This window comes from Drosophila nasuta, chromosome 3 (genome assembly GCF_023558535.2).
Source record: "Drosophila nasuta strain 15112-1781.00 chromosome 3, ASM2355853v1, whole genome shotgun sequence".
Lineage (NCBI taxonomy): Eukaryota > Metazoa > Arthropoda > Insecta > Diptera > Drosophilidae > Drosophila > Drosophila nasuta.
In genome coordinates, this window is record NC_083457.1 from 15,694,769 (window position 1) to 15,721,873 (window position 27,105).

A 27,105-nucleotide genomic window follows, 5' to 3' on the forward strand; every position below is an offset into this window, starting at 1 on the left:
TAATTAATACCTAATCGATTCGGTCTTCAAATCTTTGCTGGGTCTTTAAGAACCGAAACGATTAATTATGAATTATTAATAAGATTAATTTGTGTAAATTAAGAACTCTTCTTGAGGAAGACTTTTATAGAAAATATACTATTACTTGCATGTAATATTAAATGTTAATCATCTATGCTGTTTTTCTGATTGACTGACTTTTCCTAGACACAATTCATTCATTTCTACCTTTAAGATCTTAGGAGTTTCTTCCTAGAACTGATTGATTGAATTTTCCTATGTGAAATTCATTATCTTCTAATCTTGAGAACTTAAGAGTTTCTTTCTATAACTACGGAATATGCAAACGCTAACTGTTTTCACTTGATAACAAATGAGATCACAAAATGTAGAACTATTATTAATTAATTTATAGTTAGTAAGATCTACATATTATCAAGATATTCTATGGCACGGATAGTCTGAGATATCTACATCCATCTCTCCCCTGAAGTCGTACAAATTTTCCTCTCTCGTCACTATCTCAACTAACCTCAGGTGAATGGAGTAGCGCAATCGCTTCATCTGCTCGGCGCTGATAAAGTGTCCCAGCTTGCCGGTGGTGCTCGTCGCTGCCGTTGGACTGCTTGGCTCTCGCTCCCGTTCCTTCCTCGTCCGTTGCGGCAACGGATTAAGTGAAGCGGCTGCGGTGCAAGCATCGATGTCGGGCAGAAGCTCCTCGGCAAGAATGCGCTGGCGAATGAAGGTGCGATGCAGAGGTGGCATATCGTGCATGTCATAGGGAATGACAAACATGCGCACCACGGTGCCCATGGGATTCAACAGCGTTGCCTGCACAGTCCCCGAACGGGGCACAAAGTAACCCTTGCGTGGCAGACGAATCTCGCACTGAAACAAATAGTTTAGCATGAGCAAACAATGTAGAGAGAAGGATTTCATCACCACAACTCACCAGGTAAGGTGTGCTGAGCGTCTCGCCGTGCAGTTCGTAGAAGTACGACGAGGCCGGAATGGTCAGCTGTGTGGGACAAAAGCCACCCGAGGCGCCCAGCTGCAGACGAAAGCCAGCGACTTCGATCTTCGGTAGCAGACGCTTCTGCAGCAACGATTCCTCCAGATTCCCGAGCAAAGGTCGCCCAGTGAACTGCGAAGCGAGGCGAGCACGCGACTTGAGTGGCGAACCCGCCGGACTGCACATTCCCGACTCGAGATCCTCATCGGACAGCTGCTCATCGGAACCGAGCGAGCTGCGATCACTGCGATCGCTGAGATGTCGCGATCGTCGCTTGTAGAAAGCCGCCTGCTTAGCGAAACGAGGCGACACCGCCAAAGCGTTGGGCAACGTGGGTGCCGAGTAGGATTTCTGCACGGGCAAATTCCCCGCCTCGGGAGGCGTTAGTAGCGATTGCGAATGCGCTTGACTGAGTGTTGAGGGCTCAAAGCAAAAGGCGAGACTGTTGTCAATGGCAATTGGAGCCGAGCTGCTGCTGCCGCTGCCACAAAAGATCGTCGTCAGATTGACTTTGGGCAACGCTTTGCGCAGCTGTGGAGACAACATTGGCGGTGGCGTCTCCCTGTCCAGCAACGTTGCTCCGCTGCAGTTCAATCGCAACTGATTCGGCAGCTTGGGCGGCTGCACCGTGAGTGGCGCCGTCAGGAACTCTTGCTGCTTGAGCGGCACATGACTGATGGGTGTCTTGAACTGCACCACGAGGCGTTCCTCCAGAGCAGCAGTTGTGGCGCTTCCTCCGCTTCCATTCACTGACTGCTCTGGCGGAGTTTTGCAACGTTCCTGCGGCGCATTCAACGAACAGCGTTCCAAATTGGGCGTCAGCTTGGTCGAAGAAGACTGCAAGAGAGTTGAATTGCAATTAGTAAAGTTCTCAACTTAAAATAAGTAAGAAAGTTAGATACAAATATTGACTGCACTAGACCCTTTACTTTTCATAGGTCCCTCGGACTTATTTCCCAAAAATGTTCCTATTATTGTTCAAGTATTTATTAGTTTATACAATTCTTTGACACTCTTCACCCAAAAGGGTAATTGTAAACTATAAATTTTGGTGGTCCAGGTTATCTTCTTATACCTTAGTAGTTCCACTTACACTTTACACTTTCTTTAATATATCGTTTACTTTCCATTTCTGTATTCTTAAAATGTGGATCACTCGAACTTATTTTCTATTCATTTTCCCATTAATGTTTCATAAATTATTAAAAGATCACTTTCTTGGACACTCTTCAATCAAAAGTCATATTGTAAACCACAAATTTTGTTGTTCGTCAGTCTTTATCCAAATTTTCCATTCTAAATTACATATTTTGGGTGTGGAGTTGTCCTTTTCTACCTTAGTAGACACTTTTTGCTCATTTGGAAATTGAAAGGTATTAATAGGTAATTTAATTAAGCACGCTGGAATGTTATGTATATTGACAGCTTAGCATTATTGTTATTTCTAATATATTTATTATGAGATAGCTCTTAAACTCTGTGGATTAGATTAGATCAGCTTAATACCAATTAAATCTTTGGATTAGGATTTATATTGTTAATTAGAATTTATATTCTTCTTAATACCAAAAAAAAAAAAAAAAGGCAAGTTTGCGAGCTCGACTTTAAAGAATTCCAGGAACTTTGCTATATTACTTTTGCTGCTCTATTTGTCGTGCTTTCTTTATAAACTTTATGAGTAGTTAGTTAGATTTATGTACTCCAGTTTAAAAATCTCAATGATCTCAGTTAGTGACCGCGAATGTCAAGAATTTTTTTGAGCTTTTCTACTATATATTCCCATTGCTATGACATAGGTTTTGGAACTAGACCTTAGTTCTATAACTAACTTTAATATCGAATTGAATCATTTAAGCTCGCCTTTTATTTCATTCATATTCAAGAAAGAAATAGCTAAAATATAATTGGCAAGCTGTAGTCTTTAAATTCCTTTCTATCATTATAAGTTAGTTTATTTTAAGTTAGAAATTTTAGAGCATCTTTAAATTTTTTGTATGATTGCTGCTAAGAAGCCAACTAGACGTTTGTTGTTAGTCCAACAAGCTTGATTAAGATTGGGGTTTGACTACCAACAATCTTTATGGTCACTTTTATGACTCTGGAACTGTTGAAATCTTAGTTTGTAACTCGTTAAGTAAGCGGACAGACAGAACTCAGTACATGAATATGTGATTTTTTTAGCTTTTCAGTGGTTTTTATAGGTCTGTATGGTCGCTTTTAAGTATCTAGAATTGATGAAATCTTAGTTTTTAACTCTTAAGTAAGCGGACAGACAGAACTCAATACAAAAATCTGTGTTTTTTTTCTTTCTTCCATGGTCCAGCTGCTCACCTGCTGCTGTTGCTGCTCCTGTTCCATGCTGTTGCTATCACTGGCATGTCCATTGCTCTCCCTGGCACTCTGCTGCTGTCCGTTGCTGAAGTTGTGCTGCGTCTTCTGTCGCTTGCACACCTGACAACCGCTCGACGGCGCCGTCGATGGCTTGTGCTGATTGTTGTTCTGCTGCTGCTGCTGTTGCTGCTGTTGTTGTTGCTGCTGAACTGAATTGGAGGACGGCAATGGCTGCTTCAACTCTCGTCCAGCTTTGAGATCTTTGGGCGCGGTGGGTTTGCGATTCTTTGGCGTGCGCTGAATGGCTTGCAACAGCAGCTCGGCCTTGTTGCGCGGCGTGCCCACAATGAGATCAGAGCTGCTCAGACTGCAGCTGGACATGTCATCCATTTCCGAGGCGCTCGTATCGTCGTCGTCATCATCTTTGTCGCCCTCTCCATGATGCTGTCCATTGCAATTGCAGTTGAGGCAGAGCAGCGTCTTCTCGCTGCCACATTGCTGGCAACTGCTCAGCGACGTTTGTGTGCCCGTCGAGATCATGGCGATGCCTTGGCGACGCGGCGTCGCCGCTGTCAGTGTCATGACCATGGCCACCTCGCTGCTGCTGCCCTCGTCCATGGCCTCCACTTGCTGCTCGGAGGGTTTGCGTTCGCGTTTCTTGTCGCGTCGCTGCATCCGCTTGCGATACTTTTGCAACTGTCGCTCGCGATGTCCGTCCAGCTCATCCGCTCCAGCTGCCGCATCCGCATCCAGATCCAAGTCCAGCTGCAGCTCCAACAACTCAGCTTGCTCGCGTTGCCGTTGCAAGTGTTTCGATTGCTGTTGCTGCTGCTGCTGTTGTTGCTGCCTTTGCTTCGTGCTTGTTGCATACTTATCACAGCTGCTTGCGGCCGCATTGCTGTTGGCAATGCGTGCCCCCAATCCCGTTGGCGTTGCCGCACACATCCCTCCACCTCCGGTCGGTGTGCTCGCCTCTGGCTTTGCTCGACTTGTTGCCACCGACTGCTGCGGCGGCGGCGGTGTTGGTGTTGCCACATGCGGCAGACCGCCGTTGAAGCGTGGCAAACTCTTCACACACACCGCCACACTAAAGTTCTCGGCAATGTTCACGTGCGGAAAGTTGTGCACCGTCGCCTTGGCATTGAAGCCGCCATCGTTCTGCCCGCTTGTGGCATTCGCATCATGCGCTCGTATCCTGTAGAAGATGTTGAGACGCGGTCGTCGCATAACTCCGCCTCCTCCACCTCCTCCGAGCAGCGTTGGCGTCGTTGTCGTCGCCAGATCGCCGGCGTTGTTCGCATTCGAGCTGGCAAAGATCACGCGACCGCTGTCATAAACAGAAGGATCACACTTGCGCAGCAGATCACACCAGGCCACAATCTGCGAGAAGTACAGCTGACTGCGGATGGCGCTGCACAGCGATGGCAGCGTCATCGTCGGCGGTGGCACTCTAAAAATAGGTGGATCAAAACATTAGTTAGGATTTTAAATAATTTAAAATAAGTATTTCTAATTGGTTTCCACTGGCACATATTTATACATATTTTGCAGACTATTGCAATACATAAAATTTGCAAAAAATTCATAAAAACTTTGACCAACTACTCCTCATAAGGCTACATTATGGGCTTTGGCTCTTAACAAATCATTTCACTTGTCTTGTTAAGGTGTAATTTTATGCTGTATGTTTTCTACACTTATAAATTCAATAAAAAAAAAGAACTTTCCAATAACTTAAGACCTTTCTATTCTCTGTTGGTAGAATCCTATGTAGAAGCCAATAAGTATACTTTGCTCTAAGACCTTTCTTTGTTACATTAGGATATAAACTGTAATAGCATAAAATAGATAAACTAATTAGGTTTAATAATGTACAACCATTACATATAAACTTTCCATTAGGTAAACCCATTTTGTTCTTTTAAAATTTGCACATTTCTAAGCTTTGTACATATATATAATATAAGGTTTATAGTTTATAGGTTATAGTTTCTACCAGCACTCTCTTTTCTGTATATTCAATTTAGTATTTAATACTTGATTTAATATATTAAATAATATAGATAATGTTCTACCTCTAATGATCTCTTTGAGCTATGGCACTCTCTTTAATCTGGCAACGAAAAGGAATTGCATCAAATTGATAAATAGATATTTTCTTTACAATTCCTTTACTTAATAATGAACATACATTTAACAACATAATTTTTCTATAAACCTAATAAAAGCTAAATTCAACTTTAATAGCTGAACATTAAATGCTCTACATTGAATAAGAACCTCTTTCCACTTTGTACATTTGCTTTATAATGTCAATTTTATAATCTTTTTTAATCAGATTATTTCACTTAGCGAAAGAAGAGCTTTAAAAGTACGTTATTAGGTATAATATGTACATAGTTTTTACAAGTATTTACCACCGAGTGAAATAAATTTACAAAGTTTTAAAGTAAAGTCTTCCACACCACTAGATAATAATTTGAAAAGTACATTTTAGAAACTATGTACATTTACATAATAACGTACTTTTTAAACTCCACTAAGTGCAAATAATCAGAATAATAAATGTAAATTTTTTCATACTTATAATTACATAGGTACATAAATCCACATACTTGTACTTTTCAAAAGTGTTTTAAATTAAATATGATAATGGATTTACATTTCAAAAATACTTGTCTATTCATTCACAGTTTATCGACATTCCCACTTATCATTGAATCAAATACACATTAAGGAACATTCTGATTACAAATTCTTGTTGTAAAAATATGCACCAATGGAAACACGCAAAATGCTCTGCCACACTTACTTCTCCTTGCCGCTGATGATCCACTGTTCGAGCAATATCTTGTGGCCAGCGGGACCCAGATAAACCTCGATGCAAACGGGCTCCCGACGCGCCAGAATCGCCTCCATCTTCAGGCAATGCGCTCGCCAACGGGAACACTAGAAGAAAGCAGAGGAAGATTACAATATGAACTAGGATTTTAAGAGCATGCTACTTACGGTTATATTTACGTAAGACATATCACAGAAATGCTCCTCGGCATCGGGAGCATCGCCCTTGGCGAGCCCCATCTTCCTGAGGAACTGATCACAATGTGGCCCATGCTTGGGCCTCGCTGCGCAGCTGCTTCCAGCTGCGTCGCTGCTGGCAGTGGCAGTTGTTGATGTTGATGTTGCTGTTGCAGTTGTAGATGCTCCCAAACCATGTCCAACTCCCAAACCAGTTGCAGGTATAGCAACTCCTCCTCCGCCTCCTAAGCCACTGCGACTGCAATTGTAGTCCAGCAAACTGGCTGCACTCGATGTGGAGGCCAGGGCCAGGCTCAACGGACGCGTCTCGGCGGGCACAACGGGTCCGCCACGCAAACAGGTCGTTGCCAGGGATTGCAGCGAGTGAAGAATGTTGTCGGAGGCGGATCCCGGCGAGCTGGCCGCACTGGAACTATTCGTGGCAGTGCCAAGTGCAGCTGGCACAGCTCCGCCAGATCCACCGCCGCCTAGAGATGCAGCTGCTCCTCCTCCAAGACCTGCTCCGCCTCCCAGGCCACCTCCAAGACCTCCTCCCAGTCCTGCCCGATTCAACATGACACGTCGCACAATCTCAAAGTCGCCACGCTCCGCATTCAGCTCGTTGATGGCCAACGCCACCAGCTCGGGTTCCACGCTCATGCTCTGCGCTGCCGGCGACAGCTGACGCAGCTGGCAAAGCTTCTGTGTCCAGCGCTGATGTGTCGCCTGACTGCTGTTGCTGCTGCTGTGGCTGTTGCTGTTGTGGCTGTGGCTGCCACTTGAGCCGTGTCCTGGGCCAAAAGGCGTGCGTGGTGTGCCGCTTGTCAAGGCATAAGGATTCGTTGTAATGTTGATGGCTGCCCGCGAGGTCGATGGGCGTGGCGAGAGGCGTCCACTGCCCACCATCAGTTGCTGTTGTTGTTGCTGTTGCTGCTGCTGCTGTTGCTGGAGTTGATACTCGTCGTCTGCTATGGGCCTGCCCTCCAGGATGAGAGAGGCCAGGCCCAGCACAATGGAGCTGTACATGTTCTGTTGTGCCGCAGCTGCTGTTGCTGTTGTTGCTGCCCCAGCAGCAGTTGCTGCTGCTCCGCCTGCCCCATTGTTGCCGCCTACAACAGCGGCTCCATTCTGGGCGAGGCCAGCGGAGACGGGCGGCGAATTTGTCACGCTTGTGGGTATCATCTTTTCTCCTTCTTCTTCTTCTTGTTCTTCCTCCTCTTCTTCTTCTTGCTGTTGTTGTTGTCCCCCTCTTTTTGGGTCTCCTGCTACACGTCTAGCTTAGACTGCTGCTTCTTCTTCTTCCTGTTCGCCTGCTACTTCTTCGCGTAGATGTTGATTCGTCGTCCTCTTCGCACCTGCACCAGAAGTACGCTGCAAAGCGAAAGTTAGAATGGGAAAACATTAGTCAAGAGAACAAAATTTGACAAGTTGGAGTCTTTTTTATCCCTAACGGATAAAAGTCTACGGATAAAGTAAAGTATTTTTTTTTTTTGATAATAATACATCTTAATATAAACTCATATAATCATAATATAAAATTTGACAAATTGAAGTCTTATTTTTTGATCCCTAAAGCCTACGGATAAAATAGTTTTTTTTTTGATAATAATAGATATTAATGTTCTTTTAGCACACTTTATTAACTCATATAATCAGATTATACTTCATCCTGACAAATTGGATACTTTTCTTTAACCCTGACAAATAAAAGCCTACGGATAGATTTTTTAGATAACTACATCTTAATGTTCTTATAATATATGTATGTATTTATTTATTTAATTAATTATGAATAAACTTTGTTTTCTTTATAAATATGCTTAATTTGCCAAGATGGCCTTACAGAATTTATATTTCTTACGGTATGCTTATTTAAGGGTGTTTTACGAACGTTATCCCATTTTTTCATCAGACTATATTACATATTTATGTTATGTTATTCTCTTATTCATATTCTTTGAATTATTTAAAAAATTTCTTCACTTTCAATTCTTTTAAATAGTATATGTCTTTCGGCTGTAAAAACTATAGAAAGAAAATTACAAACATTTTTATTTAATTATGTATCGTATCTGTAATATTTCATGGATCAGATATTGATACATCAAAGATATATTTTCAAAACCCTTCTTTATCCAGATGTTATCGGAGAAGCCTAAAAGTCTTTTGTTTCTGTTGCTCGGAAAATTTATACTAAACTTTAATAATAGGGATATTTTAATCTAAAGTATTGTATATCGTTTTCCTTATCCTTACACTTTCTTATATACATATATAAAAACCTCTTCGCAAATAATTTAAAGCGTCGCAATATTCGCAGACTTTTTAAAATAATTCCAAAGAGATACAAAATCAATAAAAATGCAGCTGATTTTGCAATCATTTATTTATTTGGCTATTTAAGGGGCAAGTGTGTGCAACTATTGGGTATGTGATGGCATTGGGGCATGCCACATCGAATGTCAGCGTGGCCAGCTGTTGATGGGAACTAGGCCAGCTGTGTATGTGTGAGTGTGTGTGTGTCTATGTGTGTGCAACACCCTGTATGTCAAATTGAATTATGCTTTGAAGGTCCCCACGGTATATATAGACAGTACATAGAATGCATACATATGTATGTACATATGTGCTTATGCTACAATTTACTTTGGCCTAGATCCTAACTGTTGTGGCATTTAAAAAGAATATGCAATTGGTTGTCTATTGACGGCGACGACGACGGCGACGTCGACACACTGACACGGCCTCAATGTGGCCCCAAAAAAAGCAGGCAACCAGGTCGTTACTTAATCAGGCAGCTGTTGCCATGTCAGAGCGCCAAGCGAGAGCGAAAGAGACGCAGCAAAACTTGTGCAATGTGCAATTTGGCGTTGCAACTTTTCATATGTTGCTAGCACACACTGCTGTGACGTCATTGGGGGCGGCGAGAACAACACAGAACAACGAACAAGCCAAGCTTTGGCTTGGCAACAATCAAATTTTTGCGAAAAAAAAAAGCTTCGAAGGTCAACGCCTATTGAATTGTTATTGCTCAAGTCGCGCTTGGCAACAAAATTGCATACTTGCATATGATTGATGTTTCAAACAGCTGTTTTGTGTTTTCTTCAAGCAAGTGTTGCCAAGCGCTGGCAGCATGTTGCCATCCACGACCAGCAACACCAACACAGAGAGCAAACCAAGCAAGAGAGCCAAACGTTAAGTCTCTCCCGCTCGCTCGTTCTCTCTCTGTCTGGCTGCCTGTGAGTGGTGTGGTGGTGTGCTCAGCTTGTAAACATGTTTGTCTTTACTTTTGCTTTTGTTTTTGCGTTTCTTCTTGACCTGCATACACAATATATAACTAGCGCGCGAGACGTACTCAATGTACATACACATACACAACGCGGGAGAGAGGTGAGTATGTCTCCGTGTCTGTGTGTGTGTGCGCTGTTAGAAAACATATGATTTTTGTGTTGGCTGCGCCTCACAATCAGTTGGCAATGTTTGCTCACATGTATTTGGGAGTGTTGGCATGTATGTGTGTGTATGTGAGCATTTTTGTTTATGGTTCGCTCGCACATACAAATACACTTGGCCCACAATAGACAAGCATTCACACACACACACATACATACACATATACAGCAGCTACAAAATGAGGGCAAGCGAATGGAACGTAACAACAATAATAAACCACAACAGTCGTCGCAAGCAGCGAGCGGAGTTTAATAATATTTGATTACATTATCGCTGTTTCGCTTTTATTTTTTTATTTATGCATAACTTGCGTTTACTTTTAAATACACATACGTACAAACGTATACATATTTAATTCGTTGAATAGCGGTTCTTTTCGCAGATTGTTGATATGAATGTATGTATGTATGTGTATGTAGATATAGAATCTTAAGAAGCTTTGGCTCATGACGCGTATACGCAATGGAACGCCATGAGATTGGAACGTGGCAGTTAAATGAAAGTATCGAGTAAAGGGAATTGTTGAATAAGACGTATTAAAGTGAATGTCAGTCGCGTTAGTAACATAATTAATTGCACTTTTGGCATTTTCGTTTTTGTTTTGTTGTGAACTAATTTAATTTCGCTTCGGCCGACGCCGTCCTTGGCATGCTTTTGATTTTGCAATAATCATTTGAGTACACACTGGCAAATAATGTACCAACGTTTGTATGTATGTAAATCTATTTCTATGCATGTTTTTGTGTGTGGTTTATTTTCGCTGAGTGCGTTCTGCATTTAATGCGCTGCACATTGCAAAATTTGCATTTATATTTTGATTGCCGGGAACGCAAAAGCCAAACGACGTCAACGACGACGACGACTTTTGTCTGTCTGTCCGTAGCTGTGGTTCCGTTATGCAAATGTGCAAAAGGAAAACTGCAAACACACATACACACACCCTGAGAAACAATAGGCACAACAGTGAAAGGCAATTCACACAAAATGCATGCACATGCTTGGCTAGCTGCCCAACACCGTCGACAGATGGCGCTGCATTCAACTCACAACAGCAACAAAAAGAAAAGAAAAGAGAAAAAAACCAGTTCACAATTGTTTATTTGAAACGCAACCAAATGTTGCAATTTTCGCCAAACAGCAAACAGCAACAGTAACCGCAACAAAAACAAGTTCCGCCGTCGCCTTTCGCTTAGTCGCTGCTTCCTTTGCTTTGGCTGCGATTATGAAATGCGGCGCCAAAGGCAATGCAGCGACGCTGACGTCGCACGTGAGCCAACAACAAATGCAGTGTAAAAATCGCCAAAATAACTTTGAAGCGTGTCATTTCAATTCCAATGCGTCCCTCTCGATCCCTGTCTCTCTTTCATGCACTTCACTTGGAATGGTGGAATGCGTCATAAGCACAGCTAATTGAATGCTGATACATCAAGTGCATTTGTGTTAGTGAATTTGGCGCTTTTCATTCTGTTTTTCTGTGTGTGTTGTGTGTCATCCATATGTTCAAGGCGGAAGTGTGTTTCACAGCTGATTTCATAGCGCGCGTGTTACATCATGCTCACTACATCTGTCTCGCTCGCACACTCTCTCCCCACTTCACTTGACTGGCCAATTATTTATGCACGCCTGTGTGTGTGTGTGTGTTTGAGTGTGGATAGCATATGCCACGCAGATGACTTTGATTAGACAATAGAGCTTTTCAAATCGTTGTTGACCTCGTTGACGACCTTACAAACTGTGCTGCCCATGTTACAAAAGTGCCCATCTACATCGCTTTTCCCTCCCCCCTTCCGCCTCCTCTGCCATGCACCTTTTTTGCCTTTACAGCTGAGCGAGCACACAAAAGTGCCGCACCTTCTTCCGATATGGGTTCTGCCCCTCTCCCTCGTCATTCCACCTCTCTCGCCCCCTTGTTGGCCACTACACAAAAATATGTATTTTGTAAGTAGATATAGCAGGAACAAGAAAGGCCACGAGATAAGGCGCGACACTGTCTCCCCCTTCTCCCTCTCCTTCTCACCAATACACGTGTTGTACATATTTCCCAGCTGAAGTCGTACAATTTTTTACAAACTATGCCCGGGCAATTGCTGATGTGGTTGTGTGTGAGTGTGTGTGCCACATGTAACCATAACTCAAGGTTTCTCGCACAAAATCATAATGGAATTAAATTCAAATCAAATTGCTACAACTGTTGGGGGCTATGTGCTCTACTAATAGTTGAAATATGCTGAGCTGGAATTCTCAATTTGAAAGCTTCACTTAGGGAATTTATTCTATTAAAAGCTTTTCCTATTGTGTAGCTAGAAGGTAATTAATGTTATACGTATGTATATGTATTACTAAACCACATTATTTTAAAACAACTCAAAGTGATTTGCCTTTTAATTATTTTGTATAGCATATTCGATCTATTTTATTAAAAAAAAAGAATTAATTTTAAGGGCAAATTCATAATTATTTCCTTTTTTTGCTAATTTTTGTTGAATGCAAGAAGTCGTAATAATTTATCTGTTAATTATACTTTGGCCTTTTATAAATATTTATTATTTGGCATAACCAGGTGTTGCTTTTACTTAATGTGAAGCGATTAATGCACTTACCTCTTGCTACTTTGTTAAAAATCCATTATTTTTTAGCTTTGTTGCTGCAATTAGAATGAAAGAAAAAAATGTTGTTTAATTGCCAGTTAATAGGGTTTACTTATACATACATATGCATATACAGTATAGTTCGTGTTTAACTGTGTGTGTGTGCATACAGTGTACATAATGAGGCATTGTTTAGGCTCTATTATCTGTGCTCATTCAACGGCGAATAAATTATTTTCGTCAAACGTAATTTACAACAATGTTAAACAGGGACACCCTGTTTTTTTGTTTTTTTTTTTACACAAAGAGTTACATGGCTTCTCGCTGTCCCTCTCTCATTCTCGCACTCTCAGTTTGTTACTCTCCCTACCTTACTTACACACTTACACTTGCTCACATGTGCGCAGTAAACGGAAAAGGCAAAAACAAAACCAAAAGATTAAATTGTAAACAAACGCAAGGCAGCAGCAGTGGAGTGAAGAAGAAGACAAAGTAGCGTTCACTCGTGCTCGTGCTCCGTTGCTCTTCCTCATGCTTTTGTGTGTAACGTGAGCGCACGTGAGCGCGTCTCGCTTCCACAAATGGCCTGGAGAGAAAGAGCGAGGTGCCAATACCAGGAAAGGACAACGACAACAACAAGCAGCAATCAGTGACAAGTGAGTGTGCGTTTGTGTATGTGTGTGTGTCGAGTGCGGGCAGCAATGCGTTTTATTTTTAGCCAAAAACAAAATTCTGCTGCTGTTGCGGCTGCTTTGCAAATCGAGAGCAGACTCAGAATTGACTTGAAAGATACAGACACACACGCATACATATATATGTATTTACGTGGGGAGTGCAAAAGCAAATGACCGCAAGGCAAAAAGAAGTGCCAATGTCTGCCTCCTTCCTCTGTTCATTTGACTCCATTTAGTCGTGTATTTATATTTATACTCTTAATTCGTTTGCACAGTTTCATTTAATTATGGCTTTCCATTCGCCATTTATACTGTGCATCTCCATCACATCTCATTTACATTGCCAACTGCGCACATAGTATAAAATTACACGACGCATTTCTTCGTTGAGTTTTTATCGCTCTTTTCCCCCTCCCCAACACACGAAATAACCAACCAAATAACGAAGCGAAAGCCAAAACAAAATTCATTTCAATACACATGCAAACACACACACATGCTTGTACATTTGTGTTAGTGCATGATAACAACAGCTGTTTGCTGTTTTGCTTTTCTGTTTTTATTTTTATTTTTAGTTGTACATTTTAAGCGATTTGTCCATTTTTGGGCATTGTCTTCTTATCTATTTACACTTGATGTACATACGTTTTAAAGGCTGTCATAAATATTGTTGAAATATGAAATTACACATGAATAAATTCGCATTTGATATTTAGAAATTAGATGACTTTCCAATTTTGAACCGGTTCATGCAATGAGCAGCAAAGCTTTCAGTTTACAAATGAATGCGAAGCTCATATTTAGCCTTGATTCTTCTTCTTGTTTCGCACAGCATGATGAAAAACTTGAAACGTCTGATGTTGCGCAACTGTGGCTGCGCTCTATTTAAAGTTCTTATCGTTAGACGACGACAACGACGTCGTCGTTGATGACGGGTTACACAAGGCCAGTTGTTGTTGTTGTAAGTGAGGCAGCTGTTAACTAAAGCTCTAACTAGCAAACTGCACGATGTGTTTCCTCTTGTTCACACCTGTGCCGTTACAGCTGTTTGTGAAACGAGTTGGCAGCGCCGCGCCTCAAATAGTAGTTGACAACTTGACAAACGATCCACGTTTCACCTGTGTGCCTGAGTGTTTGTGTGTGTGTGTGTCTCCCTCTCTCCAACGCCACAATTAGAAAATGTATGTCAATTATATTACACAGCAGAGTAAAAAAATAAAAATAAAAATAAAACACCTAAAAGCGAGTATTTTTCCTGACTTCAATACATGTACACACTAATACCAGTGTAAACTCACTCACTCACTCATTCTCTTGTCTATGCAATTCGAGGGAGTGGAGCGAGTAAGCGAACAATTGAGAACGAAAGAGCGAGCGAACGATATTTGAATTGCTTTTTCTGTTATTTATTTGTTATACAAGCAAGCGCAACGCCAACGCTGAAGGGGGCGTCGCATAGTCTCCCAGAGTGCCTCTATCAATATATGAGTGTGTGTGTGTGTGTGTTTGCATGTGCGATCTGCAATTATTCAACTTTGACGCTGACTGCAAAGCTAAACACGAATACGTATAGAATAGGTGAGTGTGAGTGAGTGGGAGGGCAAGCTTATAAGCTTTGACTATTACGCTGTACGATGTTGCTGTGCTCGAGCATTACGTCACCAACACATGCGCAACGCACAGCTGAGTGCTCACAACGACGTCACACAACACAATGAATACAGACACACACACACATACGGACACTAATATATTTCCATAGAAATTGCCTTACAATACACAAAATACGAACCTTAATTTGAAGTTTCCTTGCTGTTAATAAAACGAACGTTTTATTTTATTTTTTCAATTGCTTTTGCTCAAATGTTTTTCTATGTGTTTTCATATTTTTTGCTGTTGTGTTTGTTTGTTTATTTTTTTGGGTTTTTTTTTTAACTCTTTACCGTGGCCGTAAATTTTTGTCGACGTTGTTGTTTCTGATATCGCTGCTGATGTTGCGTTTGTTTCGTCGTTATAGGTTTAGTTCTCAGCGGCTGACAACGGCAGCAGCATTCGAAATGTGAACGTAGCATTTGAATTTTCAACGATTTTGCGTTGCGTCTTCAACGTGAATTGTGAATCAACTTCTTCGACACCACACAAATCCAAATCCAAATCGAATCAAATCGAACCAAACAAAAGAGTTTGTTTCACACCACTAACACACTCACGATACGAGCCTCTCTCACTCACTCAATCACTCAAACTCTCACTCTCAGCGCAACTCCGCGAATGCTTTAACTTTGCACTGTGCACTGTGGTACAGTGGGACAACTGGCGACGACAGCGAAACGAAACGCAAAAGATTATACTGCAAGACAGCAAAAAACGAAACGCACACACAAAAAAAATATAAACTTGTTCGCTCTGCTTAGAGATTTTTTGATATTTGGCTGTTGTATGTTTTTTTTTTGCAGTTTTTTTTATTTTTGTTGCTTTGCACTTTTTGCTGTGCCACCAGCTACACAATATATATATATTTTTTTGCCACACTCTTTGCTTGGAGCTTTTTTTGTTTTTCTTTGCTGTATTGGAGGTTGTTGATGTTGTCGCTTGCGCTGTCGCTGCTTGAATGAACATAAGCGCTGCCAGCAACTTTCTAAAACAGCTGAGCGCGAGCCTCAGACACACGACAGCGCAACACACGCCAGATAAATACATACATACATACACATATATGTATATGTATACACAGTTGCTGCTTGCTTTGTTGCCTCTGCGCTTTGCTTGTGTGTTGTTTATATACAACGAGGAACGTGGCTTATGTACGCCCGTTTGTGTGTGTTATGTATGGAAACTACGTCGTACATTTATTTATGTACAACATTTATGTGGCTAGTTTTGGCATGCCAGTCATATGTATAAAACATACATATGTATGTATGTGTAGGTCTGTGTAGGGGGGAAGATACACGTTCTTAGCAACATGTGTTGCTAATGCTTTGACTGCGTCAACATGTTGCTGCGCAGCGCATTGTGTATACAAAAATCATATGGAATTTCCAACGCGTTGGGAGAGCAAGAGAGGGCAAAAAACATATGCGTGACAAGTAAATAGGCAATGTTATCGTCTATATTTGTGTGTGTGTTGATGAGTGTGCTGTGGGTATATGAAAGCAAATTGTTGTTGCTGTCCGTGATAGCGTTTCAATAACAAAAGCAAACCATGCAGACAACGCGACACACACATACATACACATGCACACGTATACAAAGCGAACTCGTTTCCATATGTTTGATGGTTGATGTTGTTTCTGCTGCTGCTGTCGAGTCGTTAAATGCTGATGTTGCTTTTGCTTTATGTACGCTTTTAGCAAGTATGAGTGCGTGCAATATACATATGTATTTACTATACATATAAGTATGTATTGTATGTACGTCTCTCTTTCTGTCTCTGTGTGTATGTGCAAGTACTTGTTGGCTCACTTACTGTGCAAAGTAAAGTAAATAAACAAGGCGTAAAACGCATGCGCCGCTGTCTGCGACCCAGACAACAGTCAACATACCGTTCCAGGCACCATAAGAAATGTATATACATACATATGTATGAATGTATGTATGTCTGTTTGTTTGTTTGCTTTATGATTCTGGACTGCATCAACACCTTATCAGGACGCATACTGTTTGTATGTATGCATAATTTTTAATGTTTTGCTGATATGATTTGATGACTGCGCTTTCGAGTTCAATACACAGCAGCTCCTTGACAACACAAACACCAATGCAAACACTTGTGTGTGTGTGTAAAGCTTTAATGACCCAAGAAGCCAAAGTTGGAGGACAAGCACAGACGGAGACAACAAAGACTCTGCAGACAAAGAAAACGGCAACGGCGGCGTCTTCTGCTTCTTGTCTGCGTTCGTTCTGACTCTGCTCTCTCTTTTTCTCTCTCTTCTGGTCTGCTATGCTTTGCACTCACACTCACATACACACATATAATTGTATGAGTTTTGTCTGTCTCCTGTGCAAAAACAGGAAAGCAAAGAAATTGTTGAACCCTTGAATTTGGGATTTGTCTGCCGCATGCACACTCACACAGCACTCACACACACACACACATCGCACTCTCAGTCATTGCAATACATATGCATACAAAGCAATGAATAAGTCATAGCGAAGCGATTCTCGCTGACTAAGAAACTTTTTCACAACTTTAAAAGCTACAATTTCATCAGGATTATTAGAGTATACATCATTTATTGATATACTTTGTTTGCTGTTTTCCATTTGCACCTTCTCCTCCTTCTGCTTCTCCTCCATTTACTTTTCTCTGTTATCGCTGAGTCTCAGTGTCATTAAGGCTACTGAACAACGGGGTTCCGGGTTCGACGGATTTCGCCTAGGGTACGGATGCTTGTCATACTCTCGCATCTTAAGTTAATGTTCGTTCATGGTGAATTGTTGGCAATTTATGAGTTGGGTAAAAACACATATGTATTTTTCTCGACTATTATAATCCATGCGGAAATAATGTGACAAGAAAATGGTGCCTTTCATACAAATAATCATAAAATTTATTTATTTATTTCGTCAACTATAATAAGCTTAACAAGCGGAATGTCATTAAAAAAGCAAGTATTCCTCATCAAATATAATTTAAATGTAAAAGTACTATATTTTTACCATGATTCTTCTGTATTTATCCTCATCATTCCATTTCTAACTAATTTTATCACAAGATATATACACCAAAAATACATAGAGAACTGAAGGAATATCGAAGACTTTATTATATATTCAATGTGAAAAACTCAAAGATCTTATTGTAATACTACCGCTTCCACATTTCAGCTTTTATATGATCTCTGTATGGTGTAAAGATGATGAAATACACAGTGGAAAATAAATAAATGATGTAATTCGCAACACAAATGATTATTCCTTATATTGAAGTTGGAAATATCGTCATATTTATATTTATGTACATAGTTTCTTATTTTTTTCATAGAAAATAAAATGAAATTATAGAAAATGTAGGCTTATTAAAGAACACTTCTGAAAATCAATATGGAATCTAATTGAAGATTTATTATATCATTTCAGTATTGTGAAAAGATGATGAAGATGAATATACAATGGCACAAAAAACCATAAAACAAAATGTTTTTGAAAGACAAGCGATTATTCCTATTTAAAAGTGAGAGATATCATCAATTTAAATTTTGTGTACTTTCCCATAGACTCGAGAAACGAATGTCGCGAAGGTCGTTAGTTCAGTTAACATATATATAGCTTTAGCTATAGTTTATCGACAGATAAGAAGCAAGTTTTTAACAAATATTGACACTATTGGTTCAGTTGCATTTCTTTTATCTTGCACGTTGTGTACTTAATACTACAAATATAGTAAAACGTGTTTGCCATCAAACTGAACTGCAGGTAGTTTATCTGACACAACATTTCCCAAAAAAAACCAAGAAAAATAAAAATTTTCCATGCTCAACGGAACGGTAACGAACGTTTTATATGTCAGTATATGTCTGTCTGTTTCTCTATATGTGTGTTTGTATGTCGCGGTTAGGGCAAAAAGGTGCGTTGAAAAGAAGGCGAAGAAGAAGGCGAAGAGGGTTCACGGTGAACGTTTAAGATGAAGTCACAAAGAGCTCAGCATGCGACTGGAAGAGTGTTTGGCTTAGAGCCAATTAAAAGCTTTCGACGGCCAACTTTAATTAAGTGGAATTCTACGTACTTAAAGCTAAGCACCCAAAAGCACGACTACAAAAATACCCTATAATTTAACAAACTTTTTTTTTAACAATAATTCAGTAATTAAAAAGATATGATCAGTCTAACAATTATTTTAATAACTAATTAATAATGTTCAAGCACGTTAAACCCTGGTAATGATGAGATTAATAGTAGAACAGTCACATCAGTTGAGTGATCACTGCTACCTACATACACATACACATATACATAACATACATACATATATACTTAGATAGCATCCACATTTATATGCCAGCACATGCCCATATGTGTTGTTTCTTTTTCGCCCAAGCGAGTTAATTGCTTATTTTTCACTAACATTAATGGGCACACACTGTTTTTGCTTTTGTTTTGCATTGGTGTGCGTGTGTGTCTGTGTGGGGGGCCCATGCCAAAAATGTTGCCAGCAAGCGCGCTCTCTCTCGCTCTCTGGCACAGCACTAGAGCTTGAGACAGTTGCTAATGAAGAGAGAGAGGTGTTGATAAAAAGGGCAAATGCTCTGTAAGTACATGTGTATGTGTGTGTCTCTCTGGCTGTGCATGTGTTTGTATGTGCGCAGTTGTTTTTAATTGTTGCGATCAGCTGTTTTGATAATCAAACGGTTAAAAACCTTACGAAAGCAGAGACACAACAAACACACAAAAATAACAATAAAAAAAATGAAATAAAAATAAAACCAAACAGCAGCGGCAGCCATAACAACAAATACATGTGTCTGTAGGTACCTAATAAATGCTTACTAAATAAAACACAATCATTTCGTTTTGTCACTTATCGGCAGAAGCAACATTGTAATGTGTTCTCTTTTTCTCTCTTCGCTCATCACCCTCTCCAGTGCCATGTGTGTGTGTGATGCATGCGTGTGGGTGACTTTATTTACCATAACTTATAAATTACATCGTGCTTACTTTTGTTATGGTCTCGCACGTTGCTATAAATGTGAAATTGTGTAGAACGCAATTGTCGTTGGCATGTAGACGTTTGAATGTGTGCGTGTGTGTGTATATGTATGTGTATTGCGACCATTGGACCGACGCTTGAGATTGATTGTGAGCAAATATAGGCGCTTTGGCAGACGATTGTTGCACAATTGCTAAGTGTTACCTCCATATACAGGCACACACACACACATGCGGATATGCATAACAACGGCAAATGCGTAGATACACGTGCAAAGGTCTTCGCCACGGTCGACACTCCAAACAGATCAAAGTATTTCTCTTCGTCTGTGTGTGTGTGTGTGTGTGTGTGTGTGTGTATGTAACAACAGCTGCTGAACAAATTTGTAGTGCAAAAGCTCTTGCGACATGCAAAATTGAGGAAGTGCGAGTGGGAGGAATAATGTGTGCTCCTTCTGTTTGGGTTATGGAAGTTCTTGTATTTATAATTTAAGAGAGTTCACAACTGAAGAGAGCAACAACACACATGGAAGGCAAGAGAACACCTAACTGCGTAAATATCATGTAATTGAATTTGTCAATTAGATAACATGTTATGTACAATTGTAGCTGGATTATTATTGGGGCTGCTATAAGTGGAAAACAATCTATTTCTATAAGATTTACTCTTATTTATTGTTAGAACTGGAGGCTATTATGTTATATGACACTCATATATTCATTAAGTTAATGGATTCCATACGCTGGAGGAAATTGCTTCTCAAATCTATTGGTTATATTAATGGATCAATTAGGGAAAGTAATTTAGAGCAATGCGGGACATTTGAATTACTTATTCAAACAGGGTAATAAAAATATATCAAAAATGGTCAAAAAAAAAAAATTATTCTAACTCAAAAATAGACTATCTAAAATTATAAAAACACAAATGTTTTCCATTATTTAGCAAATTTTGATAACTTAATTAAAGCCTGATCGTGGGTAAATGTTTTTAATTTAAAATTATTCATATTTGTGCGATATAATGTGCTAATATAAAAAAATGATTTATGACTGTTTTTAGAGCGAATAAAAATGAAATTAGATTGAAATGGTAATTTCAATTGAATATAAAAAAGTTTATAATCACGAGATGATGATGAACTTGTTACTTTGCCAATTAATTTGCGCACATATTTTTGGGCATTAAAGATAGGAATATTTCTTCAAAATAAATGTAGGTACTTTGTGTACAAATTTTATCATTATACACATTTTAGTGTAATTGGCTAGAAAGATTTAATTTGGTATATAGCCCCTATGAATTCAGCAGCCAAATAAATACGTAGAAATTTATAGGAATAATACCAAAATAATGCCGCAATGACGCACCTAATGAACAGAGGCAAAAATATAACAAATACAAAATTTCAACAAAATTGAGAGCGAAAAACTTGGGCAAGGAAAAATCAAGTGAAATCAAATTTGGACGGCGAGCAACAGTTTTAGATGAAAAGAGAAACAGCAAAATAACGCGTCTCTTTTCGAGCGATGACTCCATCTGATATTTGTAAGAACATGAAACGGAATTCAACTAATACATACAATATATGCAAAATCAAGCGATTTATGGTAACGTGTTTAGAGAAATTGCTGTTTGTGTGTGTGTCTGTGAAGTGCGACAACAATAAATGAAACGCAAATTCCATCAAAACAATGCACACGACGAATACGAATATCAATCAAAGACGAAATTGTCCAAGTCTGGCAAGCGACCCCTTCCGTCTTTACTGTTGTAACTGTCATTCAGAGAGAGGGAGCAACAGACGAGACATCTACATACCATTCCTTAACTCCATCACCTTCTCACTAGCACGCTCTCTCACTCTCTCTCTCCGCATTTCTATGGCGCGTCCATCAGCTGTCTACATTTTGGTGGGTTCAATGGCTCTCCAAAATGTTACGCTCTTTATTTTCTTATTTTCTTCATGTTGTTTTTTTTTTTTGCGCACACGTTGTCCAAAGTCATTCAACCCAAAAACCAAATAACGTAAAATAAAACGCAAAAGGAGGCAAACGAAGCAAATGCGGGGTCACTGAGCGACGCTCTCTCTCTCTCTGTCGCTCTCACTCGTTTCCCCGTACCCCATTTTAACTTTGCGTAAGTTAAACAACAACAGCTACAACAAGTAGCAAAGGGGTTAAAAATTTGAAAATATTGCGTAGTGTGGCGAAAGCTTTTGCTTTTGCTCTGGCAAGTGTGACCATCCCCTGGCAAACCTCAGACAGTGTGAGTGAAGTCAATGAACACAACTCAGGATGTGCTCATTGAAACTCATTTAGAGCAGAAGATCAGATAAACTCGAAGAAATCAAGAGTCACTCTCTCCATGTATGAATAATCAGTATTTGTATCGCGGCCATAAAACATTAATTGTACTTTATATGTATCATGCACTTGTAACATTGTTTTTTTTTTGTTTTGTTGTTTGCTTCGTTTATCATCGAAAACTAATATACGACCCTGAATAAGTGCATAGCACTCATTCTATCACTTCCACCTCCATATTTCGGACAGAGCAGATAATCAAAAAAAAAAATACTTGATAAGCTTGGACTCAGTTCGTTATACGGCTAATTTTTCCTTATCTAGCCCACAGACCCATATCACATAAATGAAAATATGAATATGTATGTCCGAGACTATGCGTCAGGGTTTCAAATGTTCCATAAAAATAACCTTTTCAAAATTTATTGGCTACGACTGGACAATACCCTGGGTTTAGTCATTCCCATGAATCGATTTTTATTTTGGGAATCAATACTCAAGCTTATTTTGTTGTTACCGGTTTTATGCTTACCGAAAACGAGTTTCTTCCATATTGAGAACTTCCAAAAATAACAAATGACATTTAGACAGCGTATTTTTACAAAAATTTGTTAAAGTCGAGCCTTCTTTTAAATTCTGTTTGAGTTAAAGTCATGTTAACATAATTAAAATATAAAATAAATACTAAAAATAATTTTTGTTTTATGAGAAAAATATTATCTTATTTCAATGTAACACGTTTCATAAATATTAAACGATTTCAGAATATCCAAAATTTAAAAATATAGGAAAACTTCAATTCTATAAACATAGTAACATAGTACATATAAACATAACTACCCCATTTCTACATAAGAATTAAGGGTATGCAACTAGCCAGACATTATGTTCGTTTATTTTTGTTATGTCTACAGATAAATACCTTATCAGTGGAAAAAGCTATGTTAATGCAGCATAAGGGCTAGCAAAATATTGTAATTGTTGTTCAGAAAAGGGGTAATTTATGGCTTATTTATTTATGTACAGCCGCCAAGTGTTAAACACATTAATTGTGAGCAACAATAAAGTTGTTATTGAAGTAGGAGTTAGACCGTAAAGATAACGATTGTATATAACGACTGCACGTGATCGATAACCATGAACTGTGAATTTCAGAGAACCAAATAAAAATCTAGGTATCAAGAAAGCAAAGTTGACATAACATCTCTGTCAACTTTGCTTCAGTAATAAAACGTTCAGGATGCGGATAAACCGATGAATGCAAAGCCATGAAAATAACTCAATTTAATCCAATTAATCAAGAATACAAATAGTACCGCATCAACTTAATAGCGAAAATATAATAAATTAAAGCTTTAACGTAAAGTTCTCTCGTTATTATTCTTATGCTAATGAGGGGCATATTTATTTATTTGGGTAAACTTTTGACAGTCAATGAAAAGTAGAAAATAAAAAATATATGATACAGTACAATCCAGTTATAACGACTCCGCTCGTAGTGTCCGTCCGGTTATTGTGACGAAAATCCGATGGCGTGGTTGGTCCCCATACAAACATACATATACATATACATATACATATATACAGACACATACATATACATATGTATAATATAAAAGGGCCTCCGCTTAGTACGTTTTCGCTTTTAGCGACAAACCGCTAAAACCGACGAAATTTTTCTCATTTCAACCGGATATTGCGTCATGCCAAAAAAAGTACAGTAGAATCCGGTTATAGCGACTTTCAAGGGACCTACGATTTTACGTCGTTATACCCGGAAGACGCACATTTCTTTTTATGTTTATTTTATGGTTGTCATGTTCGTAATAGGTTTTTAAAATAAAACAAATAAATTTTTTAATCAAAACAAATTCACTAACATGGTTTTTTCATAATAAGTATACATACATAATGTATATGCATATTCATAAGCATAAACTAAGGCGACACCTAAAACCGGCAGAGAGTAGGGAGAATGTAAGAACCTTCGTGTTTTTGAGAGGCATTCAACTGTGTGACACAAGCAAGGGTAGCGATAACTGAAAAATACATACACACATTTCTAACACCGTCGTTTGATGCTTAAATTTGTTGGCATTCCACTTTTTTTCGTCGCAATATCCGGTTGAATTCTGAACAAGACAGCGACTGTAAGATACCCGCTACCCATTTTGAATAAAAGCAAAATATTACCACAAAAATACCCAATGTTATATTTGGTATATTCATATGGTACGAATACAAAAGTATTTCTTTAAGTGTTTTTTATGGGGTCGGAGATGTCTCCTTCTACCTGTTACATTAATTTCCAGCCGGTACAAAGTTATAATACCCTTCTACCCTCTGAGTAGCAGGTATAAATATTTTGTCGGTATAAGCGGTCGGTCGCTAAAAGCAGAAACGTACGAACCGGATGCCTTTTCATATATGTATGTATGTTTGTATGGGGACCAACGAAGCCATCGAGTTTTCGTCGCAATAACCGGACGAACCGGATTCTAGTATACAGCGAAATAAATGTGTACGTTTCATTCAGTTTAAGCTCGACTGTTGTGCAGTACACCCGCAAAATGTCTTCAAAACGAAAGTGCTTCTCTGTTGAAAAAAAAATGGAAATTATTTGTCGCTTGGAAGCCGGTGAGCGCAACGTTACTCTGGCAAAAGAATACGGCGTCTGTCATACAACAATTGCCACAATAAACAAAAATAAAGAAAAAATTAAAAAGTTATTCAATAATAATTTCTTAAAGACAAAACGCGTTAGAGCGTCAACTCAAGATCAAGTCGATAAAGCATTGTTACAGTGGTACATAATGCAACGCAGTCAAGGAATCACGTTAAGTGGTCCACAGCTGCAGGAAAAAGCGAATTTTTTCGCTAAACAATTTCAAATTGAACATTTTAATTGTTCTGCAAGTTGGATAAGCCGCTTTAAGGTCAGGCATAATATCGGCGGTACAGTCAGTGAAGAATCTTTGTCTGTACAAAAAAGCGAGTGGCTTACAAAGGTTTGGCCTATACTACGTAAGGATTTCAATGATGAGGACATTTTTAGTGCCGCCGAAACTGGACTGTTCTACAAATTAACTCCAGACAAAACACTACAATTTAAAGGTGAGAAGGAAAATCATTTTGAAGAAATCTTTTTATTGAAATTTCAATTTATAGGTGAAAAATGCACTGAAGGAAAGCTGTCCAAGGAAAGGATAACTCTGCTTGTTGCAGCCAATATGAGCGGTAATCTTAAAAAACCTTTATTGGTTATTGGAAAATCAATGCAACCTAGATGCTTTCAAAATATTCAGTATTTGCCTGTTGACTACTACAGTAATCGCCAGGCATGGATGACATCTACAATTTTTATGAATTGGGTACGGCATTGGGATGCTGAGCTTCAAACCCAGAACAAAAAGATATTGCTATTAGTTGATAATTGTCCAATCCATCCCCAAATTAGTGACCTAACGAATATCACTCTAGTTTTCCTTCCACCAAATACGACATCTGTATTACAACCAATGAATCAAGGCATAATTCGAGTGATTAAATCAACTTTTCGGAAAAATCTCGTACTTAAAATAATCAGCAATATGAATGAAAACAAAGATGAAAATTACCCGAAAATTACCATCCTTGATGCCATTTTAATGATAAATGATGCATGGCAACAACTTTCGGCGTTGACAATTGCGAATAGTTTTAAGCATTCTGGACTTGCCGAAGAAATTTTAGATGGTCCCAGTAGCTCATTCCCAAATGATATTGAAATCGAAGATGACATTCCTCTATCGGTTTGGGCAGGAGCTCTACAAAATCAGCTACCGATTTTAAAGAAAGAACTGGATGAATATGATCATATTGACAATGGTGTGGCGATTTGTGAGGAACCATTCGAAGAGAGAATTGTTAAAAACGATGACAACGATGACAGCGACGACAACGTCGAAGATCAAAATGAAGATGTGCCAGCACCTAGCGTTTTGGAGGCATTAAAGGCTGCGGAAATACTGAATAGATTTGTCCATTCAAATTTTAATGACGAGATTTTAACGCACAGCATCTCTCTTTTAAATAATGCTGTGCGCTACTGTTATTATAAGTCAAAAACTGATTATTTAAATTAAGAATAACAAGAAAAACTACATATAGAAATTAATCTTGTTATATTATGTTTATGAATATCCATTAAATGTATACGACTTATTGTGAAAAACCCATGTTATTGAAATTAATTTTTTAATTTTTTTGTTTAGATTGAAAAATACATTTGGTTTATTTAAAACCTATAACGAACATGGCAACCCTAAAATACACAACACAAATTTTTTTGCTCCTTTTGGAGCGTCTTCCGGGTACAAAGACGTAAAATCGTTTGGGTCCCTTAAAAGTCGCTATAACCGGATTCTACTGTATATGAATTTAAAAAGCAATTTGCATAAAAAAGTATATGTATATAATACAACACATTTTTAAATCTATTTGAAATTAAATAAAAATTAATTAATTTTATTATTATTATACGTCTTAAACAATAGTCCAATAGACCACTAAGCTATCAACTTGAACAATAAAAAAACAATACAAATAATATAAACTTAGCATTGGAGACTTTTTTGCATAAACAAATTGTCAATCATATGGAATATTAAATCAATAGAAACCCACACACACACACCCACAGCTACGTAGACACAAAGCGAATTCTCTTTGTTGTCTGGGACGAGCACAAAAAGGAAATGAAATGTGTAGCTGCAAAGCGCAAACGACAAAATCAAGGATACACAGCGAGAAGAGCGAGAAGAACGTTAACGTTAGCAGCAGTTTCTTTGTTTGTGCGCTGCTGAAGAACTTGACAACAACAAGAACAAGAAGAGCACCAGCAGCTAGAACAAGGCAGAGCGAGAGAGAAGGAGACAGCGCGAGTCACACAGCTGATTAAGCCAGCAACAAAATGTAAACGTGTGTGCAAGGAGAATGGAGAATGGGGGCGGATGAACATACAAATATATAGGGGCAAGAGGGCGGAGGGTGGCGGCTGCTGTCGCTGATATTTGTCTGTCAACAAACAAAAAAC

General features: G+C 39.1%; 2 protein-coding genes across 4 annotated transcripts in view; one reads left to right on the forward strand and one right to left on the reverse strand.

Annotated features, from left to right (window-relative positions):
- LOC132792268 (protein Atossa) overlaps window positions 1-27,105 on the reverse strand; it is a 31,924-nt gene that overhangs the window by 4,215 nt on the left and 604 nt on the right. The window contains exons 1-7 of one of the 2 annotated variants that reach the window (XM_060801556.1): window positions 14,869-15,691; window positions 12,415-12,458; window positions 6,353-7,732; window positions 6,156-6,292; window positions 3,344-4,793; window positions 953-1,849; window positions 533-888 (exon numbers count right to left, since the gene is read on the reverse strand). In XM_060801556.1, the coding sequence (XP_060657539.1) occupies window positions 533-888; window positions 953-1,849; window positions 3,344-4,793; window positions 6,156-6,292; window positions 6,353-7,543 (4,031 nt within the window). In that variant the 5' untranslated portion in view covers window positions 7,544-7,732; window positions 12,415-12,458; window positions 14,869-15,691. Of the gene's footprint in view, window positions 1-532; window positions 889-952; window positions 1,850-3,343; window positions 4,794-6,155; window positions 6,293-6,352; window positions 7,733-12,414; window positions 12,459-14,868; window positions 15,692-27,105 lie in introns of those variants that run through there. The other variant, XM_060801557.1, reaches the window with a different exon arrangement.
- LOC132792704 (tigger transposable element-derived protein 4-like) lies at window positions 19,392-26,591 on the forward strand. Of its 2 annotated transcripts, XM_060802153.1 has the most exons (3): window positions 19,392-19,542; window positions 24,568-25,145; window positions 25,200-26,591. In XM_060802153.1, exons 1-3 carry the CDS (start codon window positions 19,535-19,537, stop codon window positions 26,153-26,155), a joined length of 1,542 nt encoding a protein of 513 aa, XP_060658136.1. In that variant the 5' UTR covers window positions 19,392-19,534; the 3' UTR covers window positions 26,156-26,591. The 2 variants fall into 2 exon arrangements, with proteins under 2 accessions (XP_060658136.1, XP_060658135.1); XM_060802152.1 differs by lacking the exon at window positions 19,392-19,542 and having other exon boundaries at window positions 23,946-25,145.